The sequence below is a fragment of the Brachyhypopomus gauderio genome, chromosome 13, assembly GCF_052324685.1.
Source record: "Brachyhypopomus gauderio isolate BG-103 chromosome 13, BGAUD_0.2, whole genome shotgun sequence".
Classification (NCBI taxonomy): domain Eukaryota; kingdom Metazoa; phylum Chordata; class Actinopteri; order Gymnotiformes; family Hypopomidae; genus Brachyhypopomus; species Brachyhypopomus gauderio.
The window spans coordinates 21997029-22021954 of NC_135223.1; the positions used below are offsets into that span (position 1 = coordinate 21997029).

Below are 24926 nucleotides of genomic sequence, written 5' to 3' on the forward strand. Positions count from 1 at the left end.
CCTGTCTGTGTCCTCGGGGACAGAGCTGACTGAAGTCCGCCGCCTGAAGGGGACGAAAGGGGAAGGGAGTATCTTAACTCTTAATTTAGGAGTTACGCATCTTAACTCTTAAGAATTAAGTGTTATTGAAGCAGATTGCGTATGACCCTGACGCCGTGAACAGTTAGGCAGTGCTCAGCACCGGTCCACAGACTTCTTAACATAGCAGTACTATGAGCAATGCTGTAAGCTGGTCTCAACAGGAAATACTGGGCTTGTCCTGATATGAAATTGTTCAGTCCTGCCCTCTGGTACGGTAAAAAAAAAAAAAAAAGAATTCCTCTTTTCTCTTGACCACTCCCTCTAACAAGTATGAGCAGGCAAAGATGAGAAAGCAAATCAAGTCAGTGAGGTCCCACCCCTTTAACAGTCCAGCTGCTCTGTGTGTGTCTGGTACACAGACCTGAGCGAGCTCTTAGGGACTTACCAGGAGTGCTGACCTGTCTCTGCTGCTGTTATGGATGAGGATGTGTAGAGGCCAGAAGCTGACAATAAAACCTTTACTGCTTCCTCCTAGTCTAGTACAGAGGAGCGGAGACACCAGCTGGGGCGTGCCTGCCCAGGAGGTGTCCTGTTCCGGGGCCCGTGCCGGTGTGCGAGGGCCATGGACCTCACCCTGTGGCAGTACCAGTTCCGCATTATAATGCTGGGGGACTCGACTGTGGGGAAGTCCTCCATGCTGAAGCGTTACACTGAGGACCTGTTTCTGGAGACCATCAACCAGACGGTTGGAGTCGACTTCTACGTGCACTTCCTGGAGGTGGAGCCCGGAACGAGGGTGAAGCTACAGTTCTGGGACACGGCTGGCCAAGAGAGGTTCAGGTACGAACCAGTGATGGGTGGGAGTGTAGACCCTCTGTTTGCTTTGCTCTGTGTTGTAAAAATCTCTTCTTGTCCGTCGTATTCATAGTTGGATATTATCTTTATTAATACAGAAACAACAAGGCTGCTTCCTAGATGAGTATGGATTTTAAAGGCTCACCTGCAAGCCTCCTGAGCCCACGCAGGGCTTGTGTGAACTACGCAATGCATTGCATGTTAATCTGAAAATGATCTGTTCAAAACAACTGACCAGATTTGCATAACCCCATGTAAATGCTTGGAAATGTTATTCAGATGTTGCAGAGGAAAAGCCCCTTTTCATTTTTCTCATGTGGTGAACTACTGTTCCAACTACAAATGTTTTCAGAACTAGACACAACGACAAATGTTTCTGAACTTCCTCAGAGAAAAAAAAAAACATTTTCCTAGATGACTTTCAGTCTGTGTTCTTATCTGGCATGTTCTAGAGATGATAACCTGCTGGTCATGACTTACTGACATCAAGTATTAGACCAATTAGGCCTCAACGTTTTAATCAGAGTAAAACTTGTTTAGCCAAGATATGTTTAGTAATGTCTCTACTCACCGTATAATGATCATCTGATTGTCACAGTGCAGTACAGCTTCATTATCAACAATTAATAACAATCAATAGGTCATTACTGGCAGTTATTTTACAAGCACAAACCAATTATATGCAGTGCTTGTAAACAAATATCCAGTCAATATAACAGTTATCTATCTTTTAATATGCTAAAATAAATATCCATGTGCTTGTCTAGATGTATATAGAGGTACAATTTTCAGCATCTACATATAGGCAGCAGTAAAGATCTGCCCTGTCAGGAACCATGTGCAGGAATGCTTGAATGACCACAGGCAGCACTATGTCGCTTCTGTTTGGTTATTGCTAAAGTAGATTTTAACAGCTCCTAACAAATTCAGATAATGTGACATTATTTACTAATCTCGTGATGTATTTCTTGCAGGTCGGTGACACGCTCCTACTACCGGAACTCCGTGGGGGGCTTGCTGGTGTTCGACGTGGCCAACCGGGCCTCGTTCGAGCACGTGCGCGAGTGGCACGCGGAGGTGTGCGAGCACGTGACCCCTCACGCGGTGCTCTTCGTCCTGGTGGGTCACAAGAGCGACCGCGAGGCGGAGCGGGCGGTGTCGCGCGCGGAGGCCGAGAGGCTGGCGGCTCAGCTCGGCGCGCCCTACGTGGAGGCGTCCGCCAGGACCGGCCACAACATCCGCGCCGCCTTCGAGCTGCTGGCCCGCCGCGTCTACCAGGGGCTGCTGAGCGGGGAGGTGCGGCCGCGGGAGGGCTGGGACGGGGTGAAGAGCTCGGCTCCTCAAACACACCAGCTCCCGAAGACCAGCGGGCCGGAGAGACCCGCCAGCACCTGCCCCTGTTAGCTCAACAGCCCAGAGGGGGGAATACTGCTGTCCAAAAGGTGCTTTCAGTGGGTGAAGACACCTGCCCAGGTGATGAAGGGCTCATGTCCTAAAGCCCGAGAACATTCTGAAGGGTTGTTCTGAGACACACGCACTAGTGTCTGGTCTGAGCATGGTCTTCCTCCATGATGCTCATCATCTCACCCACATTAAGGGTTTCTGCTCCAGCACAACATCCCTAACGCACAGGGGGGTCACAGCTCTAGGATTTGTGCTTTTTAGCAACTTCAATATGCAATTTTTTATCTGAGATTCAGTTTTCATCTTTCCAATGTTAGCCACGTTCTGTAATGTCAACACATGATGCAACAAATGCATGTATTGCACTCTATTAAAATAAATTGTAATTTACTTTATGTTGTACACATGCCTTCATATTTATTAGACACACACACAGGTTCACTCTGCAGGCGTGGTGGCTGGGCCCCTGCACTTCCTGCACTCTGGGCTGGACCATCTCTCTACTCACTTAGACCACACACACAGATCATGTGTTCAAATCATTTTATTTATGCAAAAACAAACAAAACAAAAACAGCAATAGCACAGGATCATATAAAGAAGCATGACATTTACGGGGACTAATTATTTAGTACGGACGACACTACAAATGGCCGATGTTATTTGAGTACTAATGAAAGTACGGTATGGTGTCCATGATGGACCATATAACACAAACCCAACAGACCAACCTGAACACAGAACCATGACGTGCAGAACTGGAAGGGGGTCTAACAAATCATTAAATGCATGATACGGACACCATGTGTCTAATCTGTGCACCCTCTCTATTACCTACAATAAATGCAACATTAACCATTACTGCATCAAAGGTGTTGATATTAAGGCTTGCCTGTTTCTCTGGAGCACATAGAATTTATTCATACTGACTTGCCCGTTTACAGTATGATATTCAACATTAGTAATCATCATAATCAATGACCACTGTATGTGTTTTGATGTAGGCCTAAGAGCTCGGTGGAGAAATGAGCTCCATCTTGTGCACCAAACTGAAACTACGTCCCAGCGAGTAGCACTACACTAACCCTCCTCAATGGGAGAATCAATGGAGTCTCTTATTATGGAAACATTTATTTTGCTGAACCACACTATTTAATATCTTTGTTGCATGCAAAAATTGAAATTTGAATCAAATAAGGACACCCTAATTTAGAGATGTTTGCAGTGAGACACAGTGGGGTGGACGACAATGATGACGATGCTTTACGCAACACATGACCAACAAACCAGGGCTCCCCACAGCATAATGCTAAATAATGAACATTAATACACTGCAACCCAGATCAGGTAAATACACGACCCAATGAGACACGGTGAGTCTTTATTACATTTCAAGGGCAAGCACAACATGCCCAGTAGGAGGATCAAGGCTATTTACACCCAAGACAAATGAAAACAAATGAAACTCTCTGAAAATGATCCAAAGAAACACCACAACTGACATTTCTCAAGGAATGAGAGAACTAAGAGACTAGTGATAAATATGCAGCTAGACACGCTTTCTATATACTACTTTCATAGCGGCTGGTGTAAAAATCTGAATGCCCACAGTAAGTGATCCGATCCAATCTTCATATTACATGCAACATTTAGGATAATCTATTTTAGCAATTGGGACTATAATAGCATAGCTTATTATAGTCATGCTAAACACAAGACGTACTAATACCAGCCAAACAAAAGGGTTAAAACAGCAGTATAGACTAGTGATTCTGATGTCTGTAAAAAGAGGGTGGGGGGGGGGGGGGGGGGGGGGGGGGGTTCAGAACCACTGGTCTGGAGTCTGTATTAGACTGATATAGAGGCCTGCTACTCCTGAAGGGCAACACCTCCAAAGGTTATAGGTTGCCCTCGGTGCCAAATCCCAATGAGTTGTCATGAGTGAAAAATCTGTTGGTCTTCTGCTGGATCTTGCTACTTTTTGGTTGTCTTACGGATCAGTGCCATTCGCTGAAATAACAAAGACAGAAAAATGAAGCACTTGTTTTCCATTTTCTGGCGCACCCCCCCCACACACACACACAGCTTAGAACTGACCTGTTTATGTGCTTCTGTGGTGCATGCCTTCTTGTATGGTCGGATTTCATCTGAGCCAAATCCTGGGATCCACATGTTCCACTGGCGCTCTGTGGGATCGGAGCACAAGCACTGCACTAAAAGCACGTCTAGTGCACATCTAATGAACTTCACCACGACAGAACCGCATAGCAGAAAACATCCATGAGCAGGAAGGATGTCCATTATAAACTACATACTGCACGGTATGGACACAGCGAACAAGCTTTACAAGCTTCACTTCAAAGATTTGCAATCACCAATTCACAGATTCAAAACAAAAGAATTCTCGTTTAGAGGTCCAGGAAGCGGGTCTCCCCAGCCACAAGGAGGTTCTCACCGAGGTGCAGTTGGACGTCCTTCACTTCCAGTGTGTTGGACTTCCGGTGCCGGGCGAGCTGGCAGGCAGCGGTCACTACACTCTCTATAAAATCATCGGCAACTTGCAGCAACATCTGAGAAAAAGGAGAGATGAGCGCAGTCGGTGGATCTTACTGTAAGGACACCAGCAGACTCCACATCTTTCTACAGGATTCATATCAAGACTAGCAGGAGATAATGTAGGAAGATACTTGTGACTATGCAGCTCTCTGAAGAATGCCCAGTGGAGACTGATTTTGAGTTAAGTTATGCTGTGGTGTCTATGAACAGTTGAGATTAAATGAAAGAGTGATAAACTACCTCTAGTTTATGAACAGTTGATGAACAGGTGAGATTAAATGAAAGAGTGATAAACTACCTCTAGTTTATGAACAGTTGATGAACAGGTGAGATTAAATGAAAGAGTGATAAACTACCTCTTCGACATCCTCATCGAGCTGCTCATTGGGGTCAATTTCCCGCACAAGGTCTTGTAGTTTCTTTTTACTGAGAACCTAGAAGATAAATTCTTACTGCCGTTACCATAAACACATTTCAATGCATATGATTTCAGGGTGTCAGGCTGACCTACATAGACGTAAACATGAATGGCTACGCTTGGTTCATTATGAAAGTAGAGCTGTGCTAGCATAGATAAGTACCAACACTAAAAATATAATAGTGGCAAGATCAAAGTCTAGTTTTCAAAACCCAACAGCCTCTATGTATTAAAGGTTTTGTGGGAGGTGCACTGTCTTACCTGACCTCCTTCAGGACTCAATCTCCCAGCAGGCCCAGGTGTGCCCAAGACCTTTCCTGGGATAGTAGTGCTATTTGCCATACTAGTGGCAAGCGGTGGTGTTGACGAGGTCTCAGCTTTCACAACGCTGTAGAGGTTGGAGCGGCTAGCCTGTTGTTGATATTGGTTCATGCTATGGCAAGCAATGGATGGCAGTCATGAGCCTCCAGTAAGGCTGTGATTAGATGTGCTCAGCTGTAACCAAACATGCATTAGTTCTGAGTGTACACCAATACATGTAAGAAATATCCTTATATAACAGGGGTACTCAACTGGCGGACCGCGGTCCGGACCGAATCTCATTCCTGATTAACTGGATACGGACCAAAACAAAACCTTAGCATTTATTTCAGGGCTATTGAAAAAACACTCCGTCACGAGTGTTACGTTCGCCACCCCGCTCAACAACTTACGTTTGCCACCCCCCCGCACCAGACCTCAGGTCACAGGTATCTGCCAAAATTGGACCGCGGACAAATTTAGTTGAGTACACTTGTTATATAATAAACTGAAGTAACCCAAGAAAGAATTAGAATAACATGAAATAGGCTACATATAAATATATTATTATTTAGGTTACATGTAAATGTTATTAGGTTACACAAACATTCTTCTCTTTCATTACAACCAAAAACAAACATGCACTCCAATTCCTTTCGTAGAAAAGTTAAGAAATGTTGACACAGGTCGCCCCTGAACTCCTCTAGGGTTACAACTGCCACCAACTGTAGTGAGTTTGCATCCTCCTTCAATGAGTAAATCAAAAACATGAGCCCCATCAGTGTGACCTGTTAGATGAGGAGACCAGACCACATCTGCTGTCATAAAGAATGAACTCTGTCAGAACTTAGCACCACTGACTCCAAAACATTTTGAAGCAGCACTAAAAATTATTCACCTGATACCTCAAGCCCCACATCATCTGCTTAGAGACTGATGTAGCCCAAATACACACACACACACACACACACACACACACACACACACACACACACACACAACCTTATTAGGTACACTTTGCTAGTGCCGAGTTGGACCCTCTTTTGCCTTCAGAACTGCTGGAAACATTCCTCATAGAGTCTGGTCAATATTGACATGATAGCATCACACAGTTGCTGCAGATTTGTTGGCTGTGAATCTCCTGTTGCACCACATCCCAAAGGTGCTCTGGTGACTGTGGAGGCCATTCGAGTTCAGTGAACTCATTGTCATGTTCAAGAAACCAGTCTGAGATGATTCACCTTTTGACATGGCGGTGCGTTATCCTGCTGCAAGTAGCCATCAGAAGATGTGTACACGGTGGTCATAAAGGGATGGACATGGTCAGCAAAACAATACTCAGGTAGGCTGTGGCATTGACATGATGCTAAATTGGTACTAACGGGCCCAAAGTGTGCCAAGAAAATATCCCGCACACCATTTCACCACCACCACCAGCCTGAACCATTGATACAAGGCAGGATGGATCCATGCTGTCATGTTCACCAAATTCTGACCCTACCATCCGAATGTCACAGCAGAAATCAAGACTCATCTGACCAGGCAGCATTTTTCAATCTTCTATTGCCTAATTTAGGTGTGTCTGTATGAATTGTAGCCTCAGTTTCCTGTTTTTAGATGACAGGAGTGGTACCCGATGTAGTCTTCCGCTGCTGTAGCCCATCCGCCTCAAGGTTTGACATGTTGTGCGTTCAGAGATGCTCTTCTGCATGCCTCGGTTGTAACGACTGGTTATTTGAGTTACTGTTGCCGTTCTATCAGCTCGAACCAGTCTGGCCATTCTCCTCTAACATCTGGAATCAACAAAGCATTTGCGCCCACAGAACTGCCACTCACTGGATATTTCCTCTTTTTTGGAGGATTCTCTGTACACCCTCGAGATGGATACGTGTGAGAATCCCAATAGATCAGCAGTTTCTGAAATAATCAGACTAGCCCGTCTGGCACCAACAACCATGCCACGTTCAAAGTCACTTAAATCACCTTTCTTCCCCATTCTGATGATCAGATTGAACTGCAGCAGGTCGTCTTGGCCATGTCTACATGCCTGAATACATTGAGCTGCTGCCATGTGCGTTATTTGTGTTAACGAGCAGTTGGACAGGTGTAGCTAATAAAGTGACCAGTGAGTGTGTGTATATACGTATATGCACGCACACACCACACACGCACACACACACACATATACACCACACACATATATATATATTTTTCAATAAACTAAACTGTTTTTTAATAGAAAATTAAAGCAAAATGCAGTGAGACAGCTTTGAGCCACTATGTTTACCTGCTTACCCACGACTAGCTAGTTGGGAAATGTGTAAATGTTTCTTTTACTTGACTTGTTAAAATAAAGAAGTTGGCTAATATCCCAATAATAGGTAATAAGGGTTTAGGGTCATGTAGTGAGACATCACCCCTCACCACTAGCTGCTGCTCTGAGGGACCAACAGCAGCTACAAGCTAGCAGGCTAACCCCGCTAACACTAACACACACACTACAGCAGACAGGTGAGGTTAGTTTCCCTCTGAACCCACCGCGGTGTTTTATTTCTTCATACATGTTGTGTTGGTTGACTATAATTACAACATAACCCGTAATAGCGCAGTTAGCCTCCTAGCTAAGCGCGTAGCTACCTACATGAAGCTAGCATGCTAACGTTATTTTCGTTATCAACGGTAATGTCGTATACAACATGACCACAAACACTTTATTTCAAAAGATATCGCAAAAAAAAACGTACCTGGTTATACAAGCGTTGTATTATTTCCACATCCTCGACGTTAGCATCTGAAATCCAACGCAAAACATTGAAGTTGTTGCTCCTGCCGATTTACAGCCGTTAACTCGCCAGCTCTCGCTACGTAGAGGGGGGAGACATCAAACTCGGCGGCGGCGGAAGTGAGATATAGAATAAAAGTCCCTCGAAGGAAAACGTAGTATATTAACTTGTTGCGCGGACAAACGCGTCGGAGACAAATGAGTCTTTAAACAAATATGATTTATATATTTATTTTTTAACACAGGGCAAAAAAATAAAATAAGTAAAACCCAAAGTCAGTGTGAGAATCTTGACTGACTTAGTACCAGTTATCAATGAGCTTAGAGAATGCATGACCTGCAACTTCCAGGTTTCAAAAATGTCTCCACACAGAACCTGGACACTTAAAAAATACTAGAATGGTAGACAGACAGAATGGTGCCGAAAGAGCAGTGGCTCATATATGCATGTCTATTCATGCCCTTTTCTATTGTTCACAACTCACAGCAATAAACTTTTTACATGTTCAAACTCTTTGGAGGGGGGGGGGGGGGGTACAGAATAGGAACTACAAATGCTTATTTGCTGACATCATCTTACCACTTACCACATATACATATTAGTGTTTTTTTTTTCAGGACCATGTATGAATACTCAAACATTTCATTTGAGAAACACAAAAATATATAAAATTTTCTGATTAAAATATTATATCCTTTTTAATGCCACCTATTCTGTTTGGGCAGTTCTGATATAAAATTCCCTCTGAAGCAACATTACTACAAACAATGGGTCTGTAATACATATGCAGTATTTAAAGGTCAGCTCCTTTTCACCTGACAAGACTGTGTCTTCGGCAGCCATTTTTGCTATATCCCTTCTATTACACAGACAGGAATTTAAGATCTGAGAGTTCAGAGTCTGGGGAGCTGCTGTCACTGAGGTCACTGTACGTGTCTCTGAGAAGAAAAAAAACACAAAAAGTGTCTCGAAGCGTAATTTAAAAAAACAACACATCATCTCCTGCATTAATTTCATTAAACAATTACTTCCAGCATAAACTGCTAAGAATGTCGGATTCTGTAGTGGGCAAACCAGTGATTAGAAACAATGTGTTTGTGGAATTAAATAAACTTTTATTCTGTTAATAAATCAGTCATTAGTTTAAACAGAACATCTCAGCTCTGTGTGGTGACTGTTACCGCGGTGAAAGCCTGCATCCTTTCATCAGGTAGCTCTGAAGTTTTCCTGCAGATGCTAGAAGCAGGCCAAAATAAGGGGGTGAAGGTTTGATAGGACGTGAGGTGAACTCTGGATGGTACTGTACTCCGACAAAATAAGCATGATCTGCAAAGGCAAAAGAAACAAAGCCTTAAGTCAAGCCAAGTTGCGGTTGACCTGGGAGGGGAGTGAGGCACCTTCACTGACCTTCGAGTTCAATAACTTCCATCCTCTCCCCCTCCACATCCTGGCCAACAAAGTGGAGTCCCTTCTCCTCAAAGTGGTGCTTCAGCTCTGGATTCACCTTGGAGAAGAGAGCACACACAAGAGACATGGACACAAGTGAAAGACTTTGAACGCTACACTAACATGTAATAGATATTAGGGTTTGGTTTTTTTTTTTTTACTCAAACCTCAAAGCGGTGTCTGTGTCTTTCATCAACATGTTCAACATCTCCATACAATTTCCCTAAAATGTCAAAACACAACAACATTCTCAAATCCTAAGTATCATTACATATTTTAATGAATGTCAAAAAAGTCTTTTAGCCCTTAATGCTTCTGTGATAATAAGCCATCTTCAATGACCATAACTTACTTAGTATGCTTGAGGTGCTTTTGAAGATGGTTCGTCTTTTCCCTAATCTCATAGTGCCACCCATTTGTCCTGGATTATGTTCTGGCATGTCAATGACCTGTTAACCAAAATTAAGATTACTACAGATGCTCAGCAGGTATTCATATTACCAATTCCAAGTGTTTCAGTGTCAGCAGTTTGTAACACTTGCTATGGAACATTGCCACACAATGCATCACAAAGCATTTATAAGAACAAAAGGTTATCTACCACCGGGTGCTTTGTTTCTGGATCAAATTCAGTAGAATTGGCATCTGCACAATAAGACAACATGAATGTGAGCTTTAAAATGGACCGTCAAATGTTTGATGGAAATACCAATGAAGATCGTAGGCTGTAGGCTTACCTTGCCAACCGAGCACATTGCGGGCAAACTCACACACAGCCAGCTGCATGCCTAGACAAATGCCTGCAAAACCACAATGTTTACTTTCTCTCCTTCTTGGTTAGGACATTAAACATTGACCATCTAAGTGCATCTAAGGTCTGAAGATAAGCAAATGATGAATAACCTACTTAGTAAAAAGAAAACATGAACATGTTTGGATTTTGTTTTGCACTTAAATTAATCAATTTTAATTGCTGCACTCAGAAACTCGAGTCATGTTTACCTAAAAATGGCTTTTTCTTTTGCCTTGCCCAGCTGATAGCCTGAATCTTCCCCTCAGTGCCTCGTACACCAAATCCTCCAGGTACCAAAACACCACTAAACAGTCAAACCAGGAAAGACAGAACCCAACAGATTTGCACATAAATGTACCATACGTATAGCATAAATGAAGTTACTGCATGTAAGTAACTTTTTATGTTTAAGTTAATATTGACATCCTGAAACATTTTTTCTGATACAAGAATAAATTATCAACATAATAATATCAACATCAACATTTGATGACATGAAACCTGAAAACGTAATTACAATGATACATGCAAAAAAATGTATACAGAAAATACCCCTTAATGTAACACATGTATGACACTTCTCCTATAAATTAGGGTTTTGTTGTTCCTATGCCACACGCCACCTACAAGTACACTGTGGACTGTTAGAATACATGTGGGCCGCAGTGTGGGAGGGGTGTGGCTGTATGTTTGAGACAGTGGGCTAGAACCTCACTCGGCCCTGCAGAGCTTCTGCCAGGCTTCATGGTACTTCACCGGATCTTCCTGCTGGATGCTGGGCTCCAAGTCTGCAGAGTCTATGTACTGAACAGGGATGTTCACAATGAATTGGACAGAACAATAATTCCATGACCAACTCAAACAGTTAAATATATACGTGTTCCAGTGGTGAATGAAATTCAGCCACGTTGAACCATAAACGGAATTTTTAAACGAAAGAAAATACCAAACAATTTCAACAGCGTAAATACGAGTAAGCAGCCATCGAGTCGTTGACCAATAATGCTCCGTACCTTCACCTCTAGCCTGCAGTTGATGGCTAGTGCAGAATGCTCCAGGGCTTTAATAACTGAGGCATAGGAGTCTGATAACTTGGTGTACTTTCCCACTAAAGCAATTGACGTGTACTCCAAAAGTCTGTCAGTCCTGTTGAAAAATACATCACACTAAATAGGTAAGAAGCAACTTTGCCTTTCCTTTATGACGTTATTTATTTATTTATTTATTTATTTTAACCCTTGTTTAACCAGGAAAAAAATCCCATTGAGCCACAATGGCTCTTCTTCCAGGGAGTCCTGGCCAAGAGTGCCAGGCAGCAAGTTAAACATTTAAAATAAAAATACAAAGACACAGGACAGAACTGCAAGAAGACTGAAGACAAAAATCAAACTACAAAATCAAATAAAGAAATAAAATATGAATGAAACTAAAACATACAACATACACTAAGGAAAAAGAAAACTAAAACAAGACAATTCTCATAAACACAACTGACAATACATTTAGAGAAATAGACTCATGGACATCATATTTAAAAGCAATGGCAATGCTCTCTAAGAGTAGATTTTAGGAGGTTTTTAAAAATATTGACATGTATTGACATTGACATTAGAATGTAAGTCTTGAGACCCTTACCTGTCTGACATTTCCCTCCACTTTGTAAGCATTCTGTGGGGCCTCTTCTCAATAGGTAGGTCCAGCCTTTGACAAAAGTATTCCACCATGCCCTGATCCTCCAAGAGCAATGGTACTCTGTATACTGAGGAGACATCATGTATGCAGATCACCTAAAAGGAAACCAAGTGCAGACACCTAAGTCCCTGCCTCACTTTCACCTTCAATAAAATCAACCAAAATGATCTGGGATCAGACCGGGGGGAAACAGCCTGTCCTGTTCCCACTGTAGCTCAGCGCTAATGCACCTGCTCTGGCTCCACATGACAAAACATGGAGATCTTCTCCTTCACCGCGGTGTCTAGAGGTGTGGAACAGCGGCAGACAATCTACGTGATCAGGAGAAAAATTAAATGATAAAAGTGTTGAGAAGAAAAATAACTGCTCACGATTCAAAGCACGACCTAATATGTCCCTCATCAGGAGGACGGTGATCCAATCCTGCTTCTAAAATATCAATGGAGGTTTTCAGGGTTAAAGAACGAAAATATTCCTCATTAGTATAATCAGTCTCCCGAAATACATTTAGCATATATTTACAAGGGGCGAGTTTACAAGTTTGGGTCATTATAAATCTGAAAAAGAACAAGTATTCACAAGAATATGCATGAGTTCTGATGTCCCCACATCTACCACCCCATAAATACTTTACCTTTACCATGTTACATCCTGATATATCCCCGTCCCTGATCTCAGTTAGTTTGGTTTAATTTCTGTTTTTTTTTTTTATCTTGATAATCCCTGAAGCCTTTGTTGATGCAACATGGGAAGTGTGCTTTGGTTCAGTGGTGGGGAGTTATATGCAAGACACTTCAGTCCACTGGATTATAAGAGAAATAGGAATTTGGCTGACCAGATCTGGTGACAGGCCCAGACCACGAAGCTGACGCACACTGTTCTGCGTTGGTTTCGTCTTCTGCTCTCCTGTAGTACTGGGCTGAGAACCCAGTCCAAAACAAGATGACGGCACCATATCATGCTGCCCCACTGCTTTATTTCTATAAATGCCAATGCTTAATATTCTATGAGTGCAAATGCAGAGTGTGGAGAAATAAATGATGGTGCTTCTCGTACCTGAGGAACAAGGCTCACATGAATGTTGCAGAAGTTCTTCTGCTTCACCTTGAACTGAAACTGTCTGAAGGCTTCAATGAAAGGCATACTCTCTATGTCTCCAACGGTACCTCCTAACTAATAAAAAAAAAACATTTCTTCAAGGTATAAGAATAGGAAAACACCAAAGTTTAACCAAAACACCAGATTTATTACACATGGCCGAAAGTGTTGTACCTCAATGACACAGACTTGTGGCTCAACACCATCATCATCCACTGAGACTTTTGCTTGCTGCATGACCCATTCCTGGATGGCATCGGTGATGTGTGGCACCACTGTGAAGACAACACAGATGCTTCACCACAGTCAACCATCCCTTTTACAAAAAATAAAATAAAATGTCAAATGAATTTATTTATCTTTACATTTGTAAATGAATGCATAACACTGACTGGAATGTGGAACCTTCACTAGAAACATTTGAGATTTAGTTGCATGACATGCATAAACATCAGAATGGTCCTTTATTTATATGATGCAGGGAAGAACATGGCAAAATATGTTCAGATAAAAGAAAACGAAGCTTTTTTAGCCCGTTTCTCTAAGAACAAGGGTGATATACTGAATATACCGATCTGATTTAGAGCATGCAATGTACACATAATTGATCCCATTTCAAAGCTCTGTTAATACATAGAAGAGAAATCATTTAATTGAGACTGTTACTCTACTGGTAAGGGTAACATAATTTAACACACCTATGCCACGCTAATCTACACTCATTCATGTATTGATGACAATAAGAAAACAAGAGGTATGAAAGAACCGCAGATAACATTTTTTGTCTGTTATTGTGTTTATTCATGTCTATGATTATTTACACTTCTAGGTATCAGTTCTTAATTCCTTTCCTTTAAGTTCAAGTATATGTTTATGTGCAATACTGGGTAATGACACTGATTAGTAGCAGTCTGTCTTAAAGATATCTTGAATTCTGACCCATCTACACTACTACCTAGGACTCAATCTGTGAACAGATGCAAAACACTTTATAAGTCGCTCTGGATAAGTCTGTCTGCTAAATGCCCTAAACGTAAATGATAAACTACTGGTAAAAATAATTTTAACAAATATAGTAGTAATGGAAAAACTACTGCTCCAAAATTTTGAGTCACTTATTTAAATTGAATGATAGACAGAGGAGGGGAAAAAAGTTTCTAGTTCATGCATCGTAGTCTTGATCTTTTTTCTTAACCAGTAACGAAACCCACCTTGCACAGTTTTGCCGAGATAATCCCCTCTCCTCTCTTTCGTTATAACAGACTGATAGATCTTCCCAGTGGTCAGATTGTTGTCTTTAGTCAGTCGGATGTCCAGAAAGCGCTCGTAGTTTCCCAAATCCAGGTCAACTTCCCCACCATCATCCAGGACAAACACTTCACCTGCAAACCCAAGATTATGTTAGTCCGGGGGGACAGTCCAGACAGTAACACCAAAAACCAGCAACTACTGACTTCGGTCAGGAACTCACCATGCTCATAAGGAGAGAAAGTGCCAGCATCAATATTTATGTAAGGATCAATTTTGATTGCAGTGACATGAAGGCCACAAGACTTGAGTATGGTGCCCACACTACTGGCGATGATGCCTTTGCCAATCCCTGATATGACGCCACCTGTCACCAGGATGTACTTCATTTTGGGACACAACCTGCACCTGAGGAAAACATGTTTTATTCCACATGTGAAATGTTCCTGGGTGTCCCACAAGAACATGTGGTGCCAGATAACTTCATACAGATAAATCTATTAAACGTGACCAAATAAATAAATAACATTAATGACAACAAATCCATACATATTCAAACCGTTAACATTATGGCATTAGTTAGCTAATCTACCCAGATGACTTTAGCTAGCTAGCAAGACAGCACAACACATACAGGCACAGCAATGTGTAGACAAGCCAAGTTTACACCTGGACATTTCTCTAAAACAGCTACGTGACCAGTAACTACATATCTAGACGCCATACCTGCTTGCCACCACTGACATTAGCCTCCTAGCTTCGTTAGCTAGCTGGCTAGCTGCAGCACTTTTGACATTTTAATGCGTGTACAGCGTACAGGAGACAGCGCGCGCGGGTCCCTCGCGCAGGGGGCGGAGCCACCGCGATTACGTTATTTTAGGCGCGCGAACCCTCGCGCCCGCGCTCGCGACTCGTCAAGTATAAACCTAGCTTTATGTAGGCTACTTAATATAGCCTCACCGGTGTCGAAGGCCATATACCACAAACAGTATATATATTTATTTGAGTTAGCTACACGTACTCATGTTGGGCGGGACAAACGTGAATCGTTTGTGTCTCGTGTCAGCCACATAGCGCGAAAATGTGAACGAGACACGCAGTCGATCTTAATCAGTGACTGTATACGGTCAATGATCTTAATGCGGGGAAACCGGTTTCTTTATCGCGACGTCAGCGTCAGCAACGTGTGACGTCGCCACGCACCCGTCTGCCGGGGGTTTGCGTCTGGTGTGACGTCGCCACGCACCCGTCTGCCGGGGGTTTGCGTCTGGTGTGACGTCGCCACGCACCCGTCTGCCGGGGGTTTGCGTCTGGTGTGCCCCGACAACACAGAAACAGTATTTTTTCCAGAGTGAAAAATTACACGGGGATTTCTCAACCTTGTATTATCAACAAAAAAGTCATTAATTAATATAATACTGTAATACTTTTTAATTATTTGTGTACTGAAATTAAGTAAAAGGTTATTTGTTGGATGAATTCATTGCAAATACCAATAGTTTACCAAAGCATATCGGTCCAATAAGTTTGATAATGAATTTAAGCTATTATCACGTTGAATGGGCCTTTTATACCAAATATATATAATGGGCTATAACATCAGATTATTTTCAAGATGTCAAGTTCATGCCGTTGCTGTCTAAGAAGTGAGCAAAAGAAGGAAAAAGTGGGACACAGCACTGGAGAAATGTCTGTTCAGATGAACCCAGATTGCTGTTGCACCATGCTGGTGGGAGAGTCCGACTTTGGCAGCATGAATCAATGAGCCCCCCTCTCGGGTCTCGACAGGTCAGGCTGGTGGACTAATGGTGTGGGGAGTGTTTTCTTGGCACACCCTTGGTCCTCCGATACCTGTGGCGGAACACTTGGACAATACCTCACGTACATTAGCATTGTGGCTGACAAAGTTCATCCCTTCATGGCATCTGTTTACCTTTTGTCAGAAGTACACTTCGAGCACGACGCACTTGCTACAAGGGTTGTGTGGTCATGGACTGGTTCCTTGCTTCACTGGCCTTCACAGTCAGAGCACGTCAATATACCTCCATTTAATTTGCGGCAACTGCAAAAAGTTGTCTTGTCTATGTGGGCCAAAAATCCTGTAGGACAAATTCAACAACTACTGGAATCTATGCCATGACAAATTGCTGCAGTTCTGAAAGCCATAAGTAATCCAACACACTGCTAGATAATAAAGCTGTTAAAAAGGCCATTCAGTGTACATATTTGAATATGGCTACATGCTTTTCAATCTATAGACAACAGGTGGCGCTTTAGTTTCATAACAACTAATAAGGATATTTTTTGTTGCATCAGTATTTAAAAAGTCTTCAAAAAACAAGAGAACTATATATACCTTTATTTCTTTTAAAGGTTTATTACCCAAATAAGTAAAATATAGTAAATTGTAATGACAAATTAAAACAATAAATCTAACAAAACAACAACAACAATAATAATAGTTGTTGTTTCATTGTTACATAAATTCTGAGTTGGTCCTCCAGGAACAGTTGACCTCAGGTCTGTCTTATCATAGCACTGACTCAGCCTGGTACCTCATGGGGAAGGTCTACATTATAGACACAACACTGCTTTGGTTTATGACTCACAAATGATGTGAACTGGCCTTACATTGATTAATTTAATTGAGCGAACTGAATCTCGATTACTACGAAATGCATGAAATAGATATGGTATCTAACCTTACCCCTAACTGTACTTTTGGCAGGCATGCACCACAAACGTCTTTCATATGTAGCCTTAGGTGGAAAAAATGACAAATACATGTTAACTCAGACACAAATAACTTTACTGGTATGACTTAAACTCAATCACATTCACTGTTACAGGGCTATGCAGTCAGAAACCACCCACAACATCCACTTCCCAGGCAGCCAAAGCCTCAATTTACTAGAAAAACAATAAGTCAGTTGGAGGGTGTAGTCTACTGTGTGTCCGTGTACAACCAACATCGTCTCTCTGCCTGGATAAGCCTAATTTCATTATGGTGGTAGGTAATGAGAGAGAGAGAGTGACAGTACGTGAAACAGAAGGCTGAAGATACTCATAGTGGGTCATGCTGAGAGCTTTATCTCTCTGTTTATAATGTCATGAGGTGACAGCATTAACTGTACATTTGTTTGTCTTGAATTTGTGTGACCACTTCATGATCACTGTGGGGCTGAGTACAGAGAATTGAATATATTATGCAATTAAAACGTGTGTTGGCTTGTCCTTTGTGCTACCCTAAAACTCTGCATTCATTATAATAGAAAACAAATGTGTTTTTTTTCCACGAATAAGCCTAAATGTACTTGTATGTCAAAGATGAACTGACTGCTAGTGGTTAATGTGTTAATCAGAACTGTTTTGTGACTTCTGAGGCACAATATACTATTGCAGAAGACAATGAAATGTTGGGGGTATTTGCAGTTTAGTACAAAATCCTCATCAATGTTCGGCCCTCTGGGTTACCATGTAGCTTCATGCTCCTAGTGATATATAATATATGCAAACATTTCCCACCATATTTGCTATAAAACAAATATAGAGTGTGAGAATATAGTTTGGGAGCAAGACAACTTCTAGAATTCATGCCAAACTTAAGTCAGATGCCTAACTAGTGGACAATGGGTTCTTTGTCACTCTGTTATTTAATAATTTTTACGTGCTTTGAATGGACTGTACAGTCTCTTCCAGATGAACAGACATCATGACACAGTTCATCTGAGGAAATCGTGGCTGTTTCAGAGCTCATTTCCATATCTACCAGAAGGTAACTGAACATTCTCAACTCCACGGCTTTATCTTGCCAAACTTGAGGGAAAACACAGCGTTTCTTCAATTTTTAAAAGACGATTGAAGTTGATTCTTGTTGAATATTTTTTTGTAAAACCTGTTGTGCATAACAACCAGAAGGCACATATGTTTAGATTTTCATATGCATGGTAAATGAAGAATTATTTAATAACCTTTAAAGATGCAATTTCTACCTAGATTCAAACTTTTTATCTGCTTCACCAACCACTATATCTTGAGTTCACACGTGTGTATCTACCTCTCTCTCTCACACATGCACTCTCTAGCACACACACAGAAATGCACACACGCACACACACACACAGAAACAGACACACAGAAACAAACACTCACACACACGCACACACACACACACACACACACACACACACACACACACACACACACACACACACACACACAGTTCCATTGTAAACAGTATGAGGTGAAGAGCACTGCTGACTCACCACCTGTCACCCAGGTGCAAGTCCAAGTGACCGTGTCATCTCAGGTAGGAGTCAACACAGCCAAGGAGAAGGACCCGCAGGTCCCAAAAACACATGCACACACACACACACACACACACACACACACACACACACAAACACACACACACACACACACACACAACAAACACACACACACCATTACTGCTGAAATTTCTTAATACACTGTTTTATAGTATCAGTATACATGCATACCTACTGCAGCTCTGGACACCTTCCTGTAAATCATAATGAAATATCACTTCATCTGTCTATCTGCATATACCAACAACAGCTCTCAAGGGACCAGATATTATTACCATCATAAACACGTTACATGTGCGTCACTGACTGTTTCATAAATTTGCTTATAAACAACAAGGCAAGTGTAACAAAGAAACCCATAACAAATACAGTATTCCCTCTGCTAAAGTCCACTGCGTTTTAATCCCAAAGAATTACATGCACAATGTCTGTTGTCTGATCCATTGTATGTGCTTATGTGGGTGTGTTAGAGGGATTGTCATTTAAACCATGGCGTGTCTGGACCGACCATCTGGGTGTGGGGAAGTCACTGTGCTGTCCACACTTCACCCGCCCTCCGTGTCGCACTTTAATCCTGCAGACACCCAGAAGCAGATGTCACCAGCACGATGGGCGAACAGATTGGTGTGGAGACCACAGACAGCGAGGGACTCGGGGACTGCAGCTGGAGAACTGGGGGGTGACGGGTGACTTCAGATCCACAGGACTTGTTGTGACAATAAACCGGGCCTCTGCTCATTTGTATCCAGCTGGACACAGTAGGGGTTAACTCAAAACCTTAGCTGTTAATTCAACACCGGGGATTTTGCTGTGCAGTTAGCAGGTGTGGTAATAGATATTTGTGTACATCTTTTTGTTGCCAGAATGTCTTCATATAACCGGGAAAAAATGTCAGTAAGTGTCCAACTCAAAAGTTTCGTTTGCCCTGAATTCAACATTCTGGCAGGACTATAGAGAGAAGAGCTCTGGGGAGCACAGCCAGTTCTGAGAAGAGGGCAGTGTGAGCATTAGCCTTACTTAAACTCGCCATTACTCACAATAGCTGTAATCATCCAACATGTTTTGAGCATTACAAGTATTTTACCTCAGCACAGATATCTATAAAGAAGTTGCATGGAGAGAAGTGACATGGCACAGTCAGGCCTTGTTGTACCGCTTTCCTGCAATGTCCTAATTACCTGCCTTTTGGCAAGTTGTCTGTGCAATATGCTAGCTATGGGACTGTTAGCAGAAGGAGCAGTTGAAAAACATGGCAAACATCACCAATTTCTGCTTCCTGCATAACAAAATCAACACACTACATTGAAGAATGTGCTTTGTGGTCTAAATGCATGTTGTGTGTTATCTCAAAATTATACTCTTTAATGCTAAGCCTGGTTAAATAAGCTTAGTTTCTGCACCTTATGAATGTACAGTATATTGTCTGTTCATTATACGTAGCCCTAAATTATATGCTCACTACTTTCTTAATTTCTTAATTATTGTACCTAGATAGTCACTACCAGAACCAAATTCCTTGTGTGTGTAAACATACTTGGCAAAATAAACCTGAATCTGATTCTGATGAACTGGGCAGTGTTAGATATTTGCTTCAAGGTAGTCTGGCTGTTTTTAGTCCTCCATTTTACAAGGTTAAATCAATCACTCCTGAGTCTGACAAGCACATATATGTCCATCATACCCATTGCTCTGTGTGTGTGTGTGTGTGTGTGTGTGTGTGTGTGTGTGTGTGTGTGTGTGTGTGTGTGGAGGAGACAAGGTAAAAATGCACTGGATCATTTCCATAATCACTTACTGTCTGCACCCACCGTCCCCCGACACTGCCACATTAAGGTATGCTCTTCAGCTGGGCGGTGTGGAATAGGCACGGCATTAGCATCTCAAAACCAGTCACCAGTCTGGGATGGGGGTGGTGACGAGAACTGGACAAAGCCAAGACAGACACAGCTGATCCACAAAAGGTGCCTGTTTAAGCACTCTTGGTCTCCCAGTCCAGCTGCTCCCTATAACTGCTGCATCACAATGCAGAGGCATGAGAGTCCAGCCGTATGGCACAACCTCCTCCCAGACTGAGCCTGGAGATCACAAAGAATATTCCTGTATACCACAGGTTTAATGGATGGCTGTGTTTGCATCCCTGTACTGCACTGTTAGGACAGACTAAAATGGCATGTAGGTAGGTAAGGTATTTCTGTGAAGGAATTATATCATTTCAAATTCGTCTGCATCCCAGACTTAGCTGACATTGTCAGCTGTATTGTTACGTAATTTACAGTTTTTAGAGAAAATCTTCTAACATAAAAGATATTATGTGCTTCATACCTCACAAAAAAGTAAGACACATTGTACAAAAACAAATGACAATAAATAAATGAATAAACAGGTAAAATCAAATAAATGAAATAAGTGAAAATGTAAATAGAAGCTATGCTATGCTAGGAGTGTTAGGGTGTTGCGTCTAGCTGCCCTAGCAACAGAGCTACAAGGATCTGTTCCCCTAAACTACTGCAAAGAAAAACAACCAAAGTGTTATACTGATCCAGCAGAACAGACATCAGTCAGTGTAGATTACAGTGCTGATCTAACCCAACAGGTGAGGTAGCCACAGCAACCGGTCCAAAAACAGCAAGACGACAGTGGACTATCAATCAGTACAAAGATCTGATGTGGTCTTATTATTATGCCACTGAGACCAACATGGAGACACCAAAGACCAGAAGCACTTACACCAAATGTCAAGAGAAATTCTGACATCTTCCCTGAAATGAACTCAAATACCCAAAGAAACCAGGTAATAAAAAATAGCTACACGGCCACAGCATGAGAGCCATCACGGCAGGAGCAGCAGAACACCACAGATATCTTATCTGAGGAGCAACGTCACGAGGGGGTAGCAATTCTGATCGTCAGCTGGACGCGCAACGCCACTCAGCCACAAATGAAATTGTAAATCAGAATGTGACAACCTGTTAAAGGAAGAACGCGTCGACCCCTAGAACAGCAAGAGACCGAAACAACCTTAACAATGGCAAACAACTTAGCAGGCATAAATGAGCTGGATCTTATTTACATAAACATCCCTGATGCCTATCAGCCACAGCCTTGCACCCACCCTGGCTATTCAGACCACATCTCTGCTATCCTAATCTCAGCATGCAGAGCACTCATCAGATGCTCAATATCAGCAGGGTCTGTCCATCCTCCTCTATCCACCCTCCTCTATCTATATTCCTCTATCCATGCTCCTCTATTGATACTCCTCTATCTATACTCCTCTATCCATACTCCTCTATCCATACTCCTCTATCCATGCTCTTCTATCTATGCTCTTCTATCCATACTCCTCTATCCATACTCCTCTATCCATACTCCTCTATCTATGCTCCTCTATCCATACTACTCTATCCATACTACTCTATTGATACTCCTCTATCTACACCCCTCTATCCATGCCCTTTCTTCCATCATAGATTGTCGATGATTTTACTCAATACTATGGAATGGTCAGTAGTAACATATATGATTATTAGTACTGTATTTCATATTTATTGTTGTTTCCACTTGAGATATTTTGTGTTGCACCGTGGTCCTGGAGGAATGTTATTTCATTTCACTCTATATGTGAATTTAGATGGAATGACAATAAGCCTTTTGACTAACTCTTGAGCAAGATAGACAAAACAAACACAATAGAGTATCCTCTACACATCACTGAGGGTGACATGTTCATGTACACAGCAGCCATGACAAGCAATAGCAAGGTAGAGGATGCTCCCAAGAAAGCAAGAAAATGGCTAATTTTGAAAAAGAAGACGTCAAAACAAGATTGATTTCTGATCATAGTGGACTGCAGAGCAAAGTAGCCAACATACATCTATCAACAACTTAACACAGAAAAGCACAGAAAAGTCCAAAAATCTGACTATCACAAGCTCAACCTTTATATTCTAACCAGAACACCAATAGACATCAGATGTGCCATGACACTAAAAAGAAGTTCTACTACTTATACATCTCAACGAACATACAGTCCCAGTAAGTCTCTTCCCAGCAAATGTTCAAGACATTTTGGTATGGAATCCTGAAAGATGTCACCAAGCACAACAACAATCTAATATCTTGTATGAGGGTGTGGGTGAAAGTGATGGTATTCTACACGAAGTCCATCTGGTACTGAAGACCAAGATCAACTTGAGGAACAATGCCACTAACAGCGTGTTGCTCATGCAACTTTGGAATGGTGAACTGAAGATGGGATCAAGGACAACAGAAGAGCCAAGATCTCCCTGATCCCCACAGCAAACAACCTCCACAAATATTACGCCTTCTGGAGAGCACTAGCACATTGGGTGGCAACGCACTGGAGAGTTTCTGGGTTTTTCCACCCAAATAGCATCCAGCATGACAAGGTCAAGATAGTTATGGTCAAGCCACTGCATGGGAAGGTCCTTCAACATCTGGACAAATCATTCATGAACAAAAAGACCAGTCTAGCATGGAGGAACTGAGATCTTAATCCAGCTCAGGATTGGGCACTTTACAGAAGGTACCACTACCACGAGATGATCAGCATGCAAGTTGACAGCAAGTATAAAATGAGCAGTGGAGCAGAATGAACCATCAACCACATAATCTGCACAAATTAAAGTTGCACAACATCAAAGAGCTGACAACACATTTAATCTCAGTTCCCTGTAATATCAACACATTTCTTGTTTCATTGGTTCATTGGTTGACAGCTGAAAGCATAAATGCTTGTTCATACCACAGTCATGTAGCAGAGGCCGTCTCAGCCACTTTAGGAAGTGAGTCAGTGAAACTGTTGTTGACTGCATTTAAATAGGATTTAAATCTGAACATTTGCACCTGGCCATTAACACATGATCATGTGCTGAATCTAGTTTTGGGCCCCCTTTAATAGCAGGTATAACCAGCCCTAATGAAAGATTGCTTTATTCCAAAAATTATAAAACAAGCTTTTTTCTTCCAAAAAAAAAAAAGGCAGAGAAGTGTAACTCTTCATTATCTTCTCATTAAATGTGCCTAACAGAGAAAATGTCAACTTAATTACCTGGGAACTGTATGAGAAAAACACATTCAGAAAATAATTGCTTCAAAATTAAAAGGTTTAAAAATCAATTGGGATTACAATAGAACAGTCTGCCAATTGAACTGCACATGTTCAGTAACATTTGTGGATTATAGTGTGTGGGTGTTTGCCTTCAAGTCTTGGCATTTTTACCCCACTGATTGATGTAGCTTAGCTTGTTCACTTGATGTGCAGACTGAGTTTGTTCAATTCACACACACAAAAAAAAAAACCAAATTAAGTGTCGTGGATGTCGTCTTTTATAAGAGATCACACAGCAAGAACAGCTTGGAGGGGTATTGTCTCCCATAAACCCTTCAGGGTGTTTAGCGTCAGAGGAACACTGAAACTTCATTGATAGAGAAGGTCTAGAGAACCTTCCCACTTCCTAGCAGACCATTGTGCTCTAAACACACAGGATGCTGCATCTGACGCTGGGGTTGCACCCAGCACGCTGTTGTCGGAGTTCTACATCAGAGTGGACACAGAGAGCTTCCTACACACTTCTGTTTCCAAAACATCAGACTCACAGAGATCATAGAGATATAAATAGTGTTTGGTTCTGAATATGGTCCCTCTTTCTCAGAATCAGGCTCATGGGGTTGCACAATCTCCCTTTATGGTTGGATGTGATGAAGCAGATTTGAAGATATAGTGATTGCATTATTTTGCTGGGGTAAAGCTGGCAATCTATATTTGGTGCTTGAGCTGTGAAAGACATTCACATAGGACTTAAAATAATTGCAATATCTCAGTTTGGCTAATTGATTATACAGTTTTTTTTCCTTGTATACTACTTCTAACTAAAGAGATCTAAGAGTGTTGCTTGACCAATCACAGCCCCCTCTGGGAGCCAAGCAGAAAACAAAACAGACAGATGTGAAGAGCACCAAAA

At 41.9% G+C, this 24926-nt stretch overlaps 3 protein-coding genes and 1 long non-coding RNA gene across 7 annotated transcripts; 2 read left to right on the top strand and 2 right to left on the bottom strand.

The window, feature by feature from the left end:
• The first annotated feature begins 381 nt into the window (after positions 1–381).
• rab42b (RAB42, member RAS oncogene family) lies at positions 382–2675 on the top strand. The gene is made up of 2 exons (XM_076971754.1): positions 382–861; positions 1851–2675. The coding sequence occupies exons 1-2, from the start codon at positions 644–646 to the stop codon at positions 2278–2280; spliced, it is 648 nt and encodes a 215-aa protein (XP_076827869.1). The 5' UTR covers positions 382–643; the 3' UTR covers positions 2281–2675.
• Positions 2676–4080: 1405 nt separating this feature from the next.
• taf12 (TAF12 RNA polymerase II, TATA box binding protein (TBP)-associated factor) lies at positions 4081–8457 on the bottom strand. Of its 2 annotated transcripts, none has more exons than XM_076971756.1 (6): positions 8299–8457; positions 5516–5687; positions 5193–5270; positions 4736–4850; positions 4378–4466; positions 4081–4290 (listed from the first exon to the last, which is right to left on the bottom strand). In XM_076971756.1, exons 2-6 carry the CDS (start codon positions 5684–5686, stop codon positions 4255–4257), a joined length of 489 nt encoding a protein of 162 aa, XP_076827871.1. In that variant the 5' UTR covers position 5687; positions 8299–8457; the 3' UTR covers positions 4081–4254. The 2 variants fall into 2 exon arrangements, with proteins under 2 accessions (XP_076827871.1, XP_076827870.1); XM_076971755.1 differs by having other exon boundaries at positions 5516–5749.
• A 399-nt stretch (positions 8458–8856) lies between these two features.
• On the bottom strand, positions 8857–16727 carry ctps1b (CTP synthase 1b). 3 transcript variants are annotated; one of them, XM_076971753.1, is made up of 18 exons: positions 16548–16727; positions 14838–15022; positions 14578–14748; positions 13541–13641; positions 13325–13441; positions 13104–13187; positions 12499–12579; positions 12212–12363; positions 11590–11722; positions 11292–11380; positions 10786–10880; positions 10521–10583; positions 10385–10428; positions 10136–10232; positions 9951–10006; positions 9745–9841; positions 9519–9663; positions 8857–9275 (listed from the first exon to the last, which is right to left on the bottom strand). In XM_076971753.1, the coding sequence occupies exons 2-18, from the start codon at positions 15001–15003 to the stop codon at positions 9200–9202; spliced, it is 1767 nt and encodes a 588-aa protein (XP_076827868.1). In that variant the 5' UTR covers positions 15004–15022; positions 16548–16727; the 3' UTR covers positions 8857–9199. The 3 variants fall into 3 exon arrangements, with proteins under 3 accessions (XP_076827868.1, XP_076827867.1, XP_076827866.1); XM_076971752.1 differs by lacking the exon at positions 16548–16727 and adding an exon at positions 15636–15781; XM_076971751.1 differs by lacking the exon at positions 16548–16727 and adding an exon at positions 15341–15544.
• Positions 16728–17538: 811 nt separating this feature from the next.
• LOC143473760 (uncharacterized) lies at positions 17539–20435 on the top strand. The gene is made up of 3 exons (XR_013120628.1): positions 17539–17624; positions 18304–18389; positions 19523–20435. It is a non-coding gene; the product is annotated as an uncharacterized LOC143473760 (long non-coding RNA).
• The last annotated feature ends 4491 nt before the right edge of the window (positions 20436–24926 follow it).

Bases quoted from the DNA above. Each gene is read 5' to 3' on its own strand.
- ctps1b (XM_076971751.1), bottom strand. From the start codon at position 15,360: ATGTCAGTGGTGGCAAGCAG. The intron at 10,429-10,520 runs GTAAGCCTACAG...CTTATTGTGCAG, and splicing joins CAATGTGCTCGGTTGGCAAG to ATGCCAATTCTACTGAATTT. The intron at 10,233-10,384 runs GTAGATAACCTT...TTTGGTTAACAG, and splicing joins CAGAAACAAAGCACCCGGTG to GTCATTGACATGCCAGAACA.
- rab42b (XM_076971754.1), top strand. From the start codon at position 644: ATGGACCTCACCCTGTGGCAGTACCAGTTCCGCATTATAATGCTGGGG. The intron at 862-1,850 runs GTACGAACCAGT...TATTTCTTGCAG, and splicing joins GCTGGCCAAGAGAGGTTCAG to GTCGGTGACACGCTCCTACT.
- taf12 (XM_076971756.1), bottom strand. From the start codon at position 5,686: ATGAACCAATATCAACAACAGGCTAGCCGCTCCAACCTCTACAGCGTT. The intron at 4,851-5,192 runs GTAGTTTATCAC...CCTTTTTCTCAG, and splicing joins TCGATGAGGATGTCGAAGAG to ATGTTGCTGCAAGTTGCCGA. The intron at 4,291-4,377 runs GTCAGTTCTAAG...TTGTTATTTCAG, and splicing joins CCACAGAAGCACATAAACAG to CGAATGGCACTGATCCGTAA.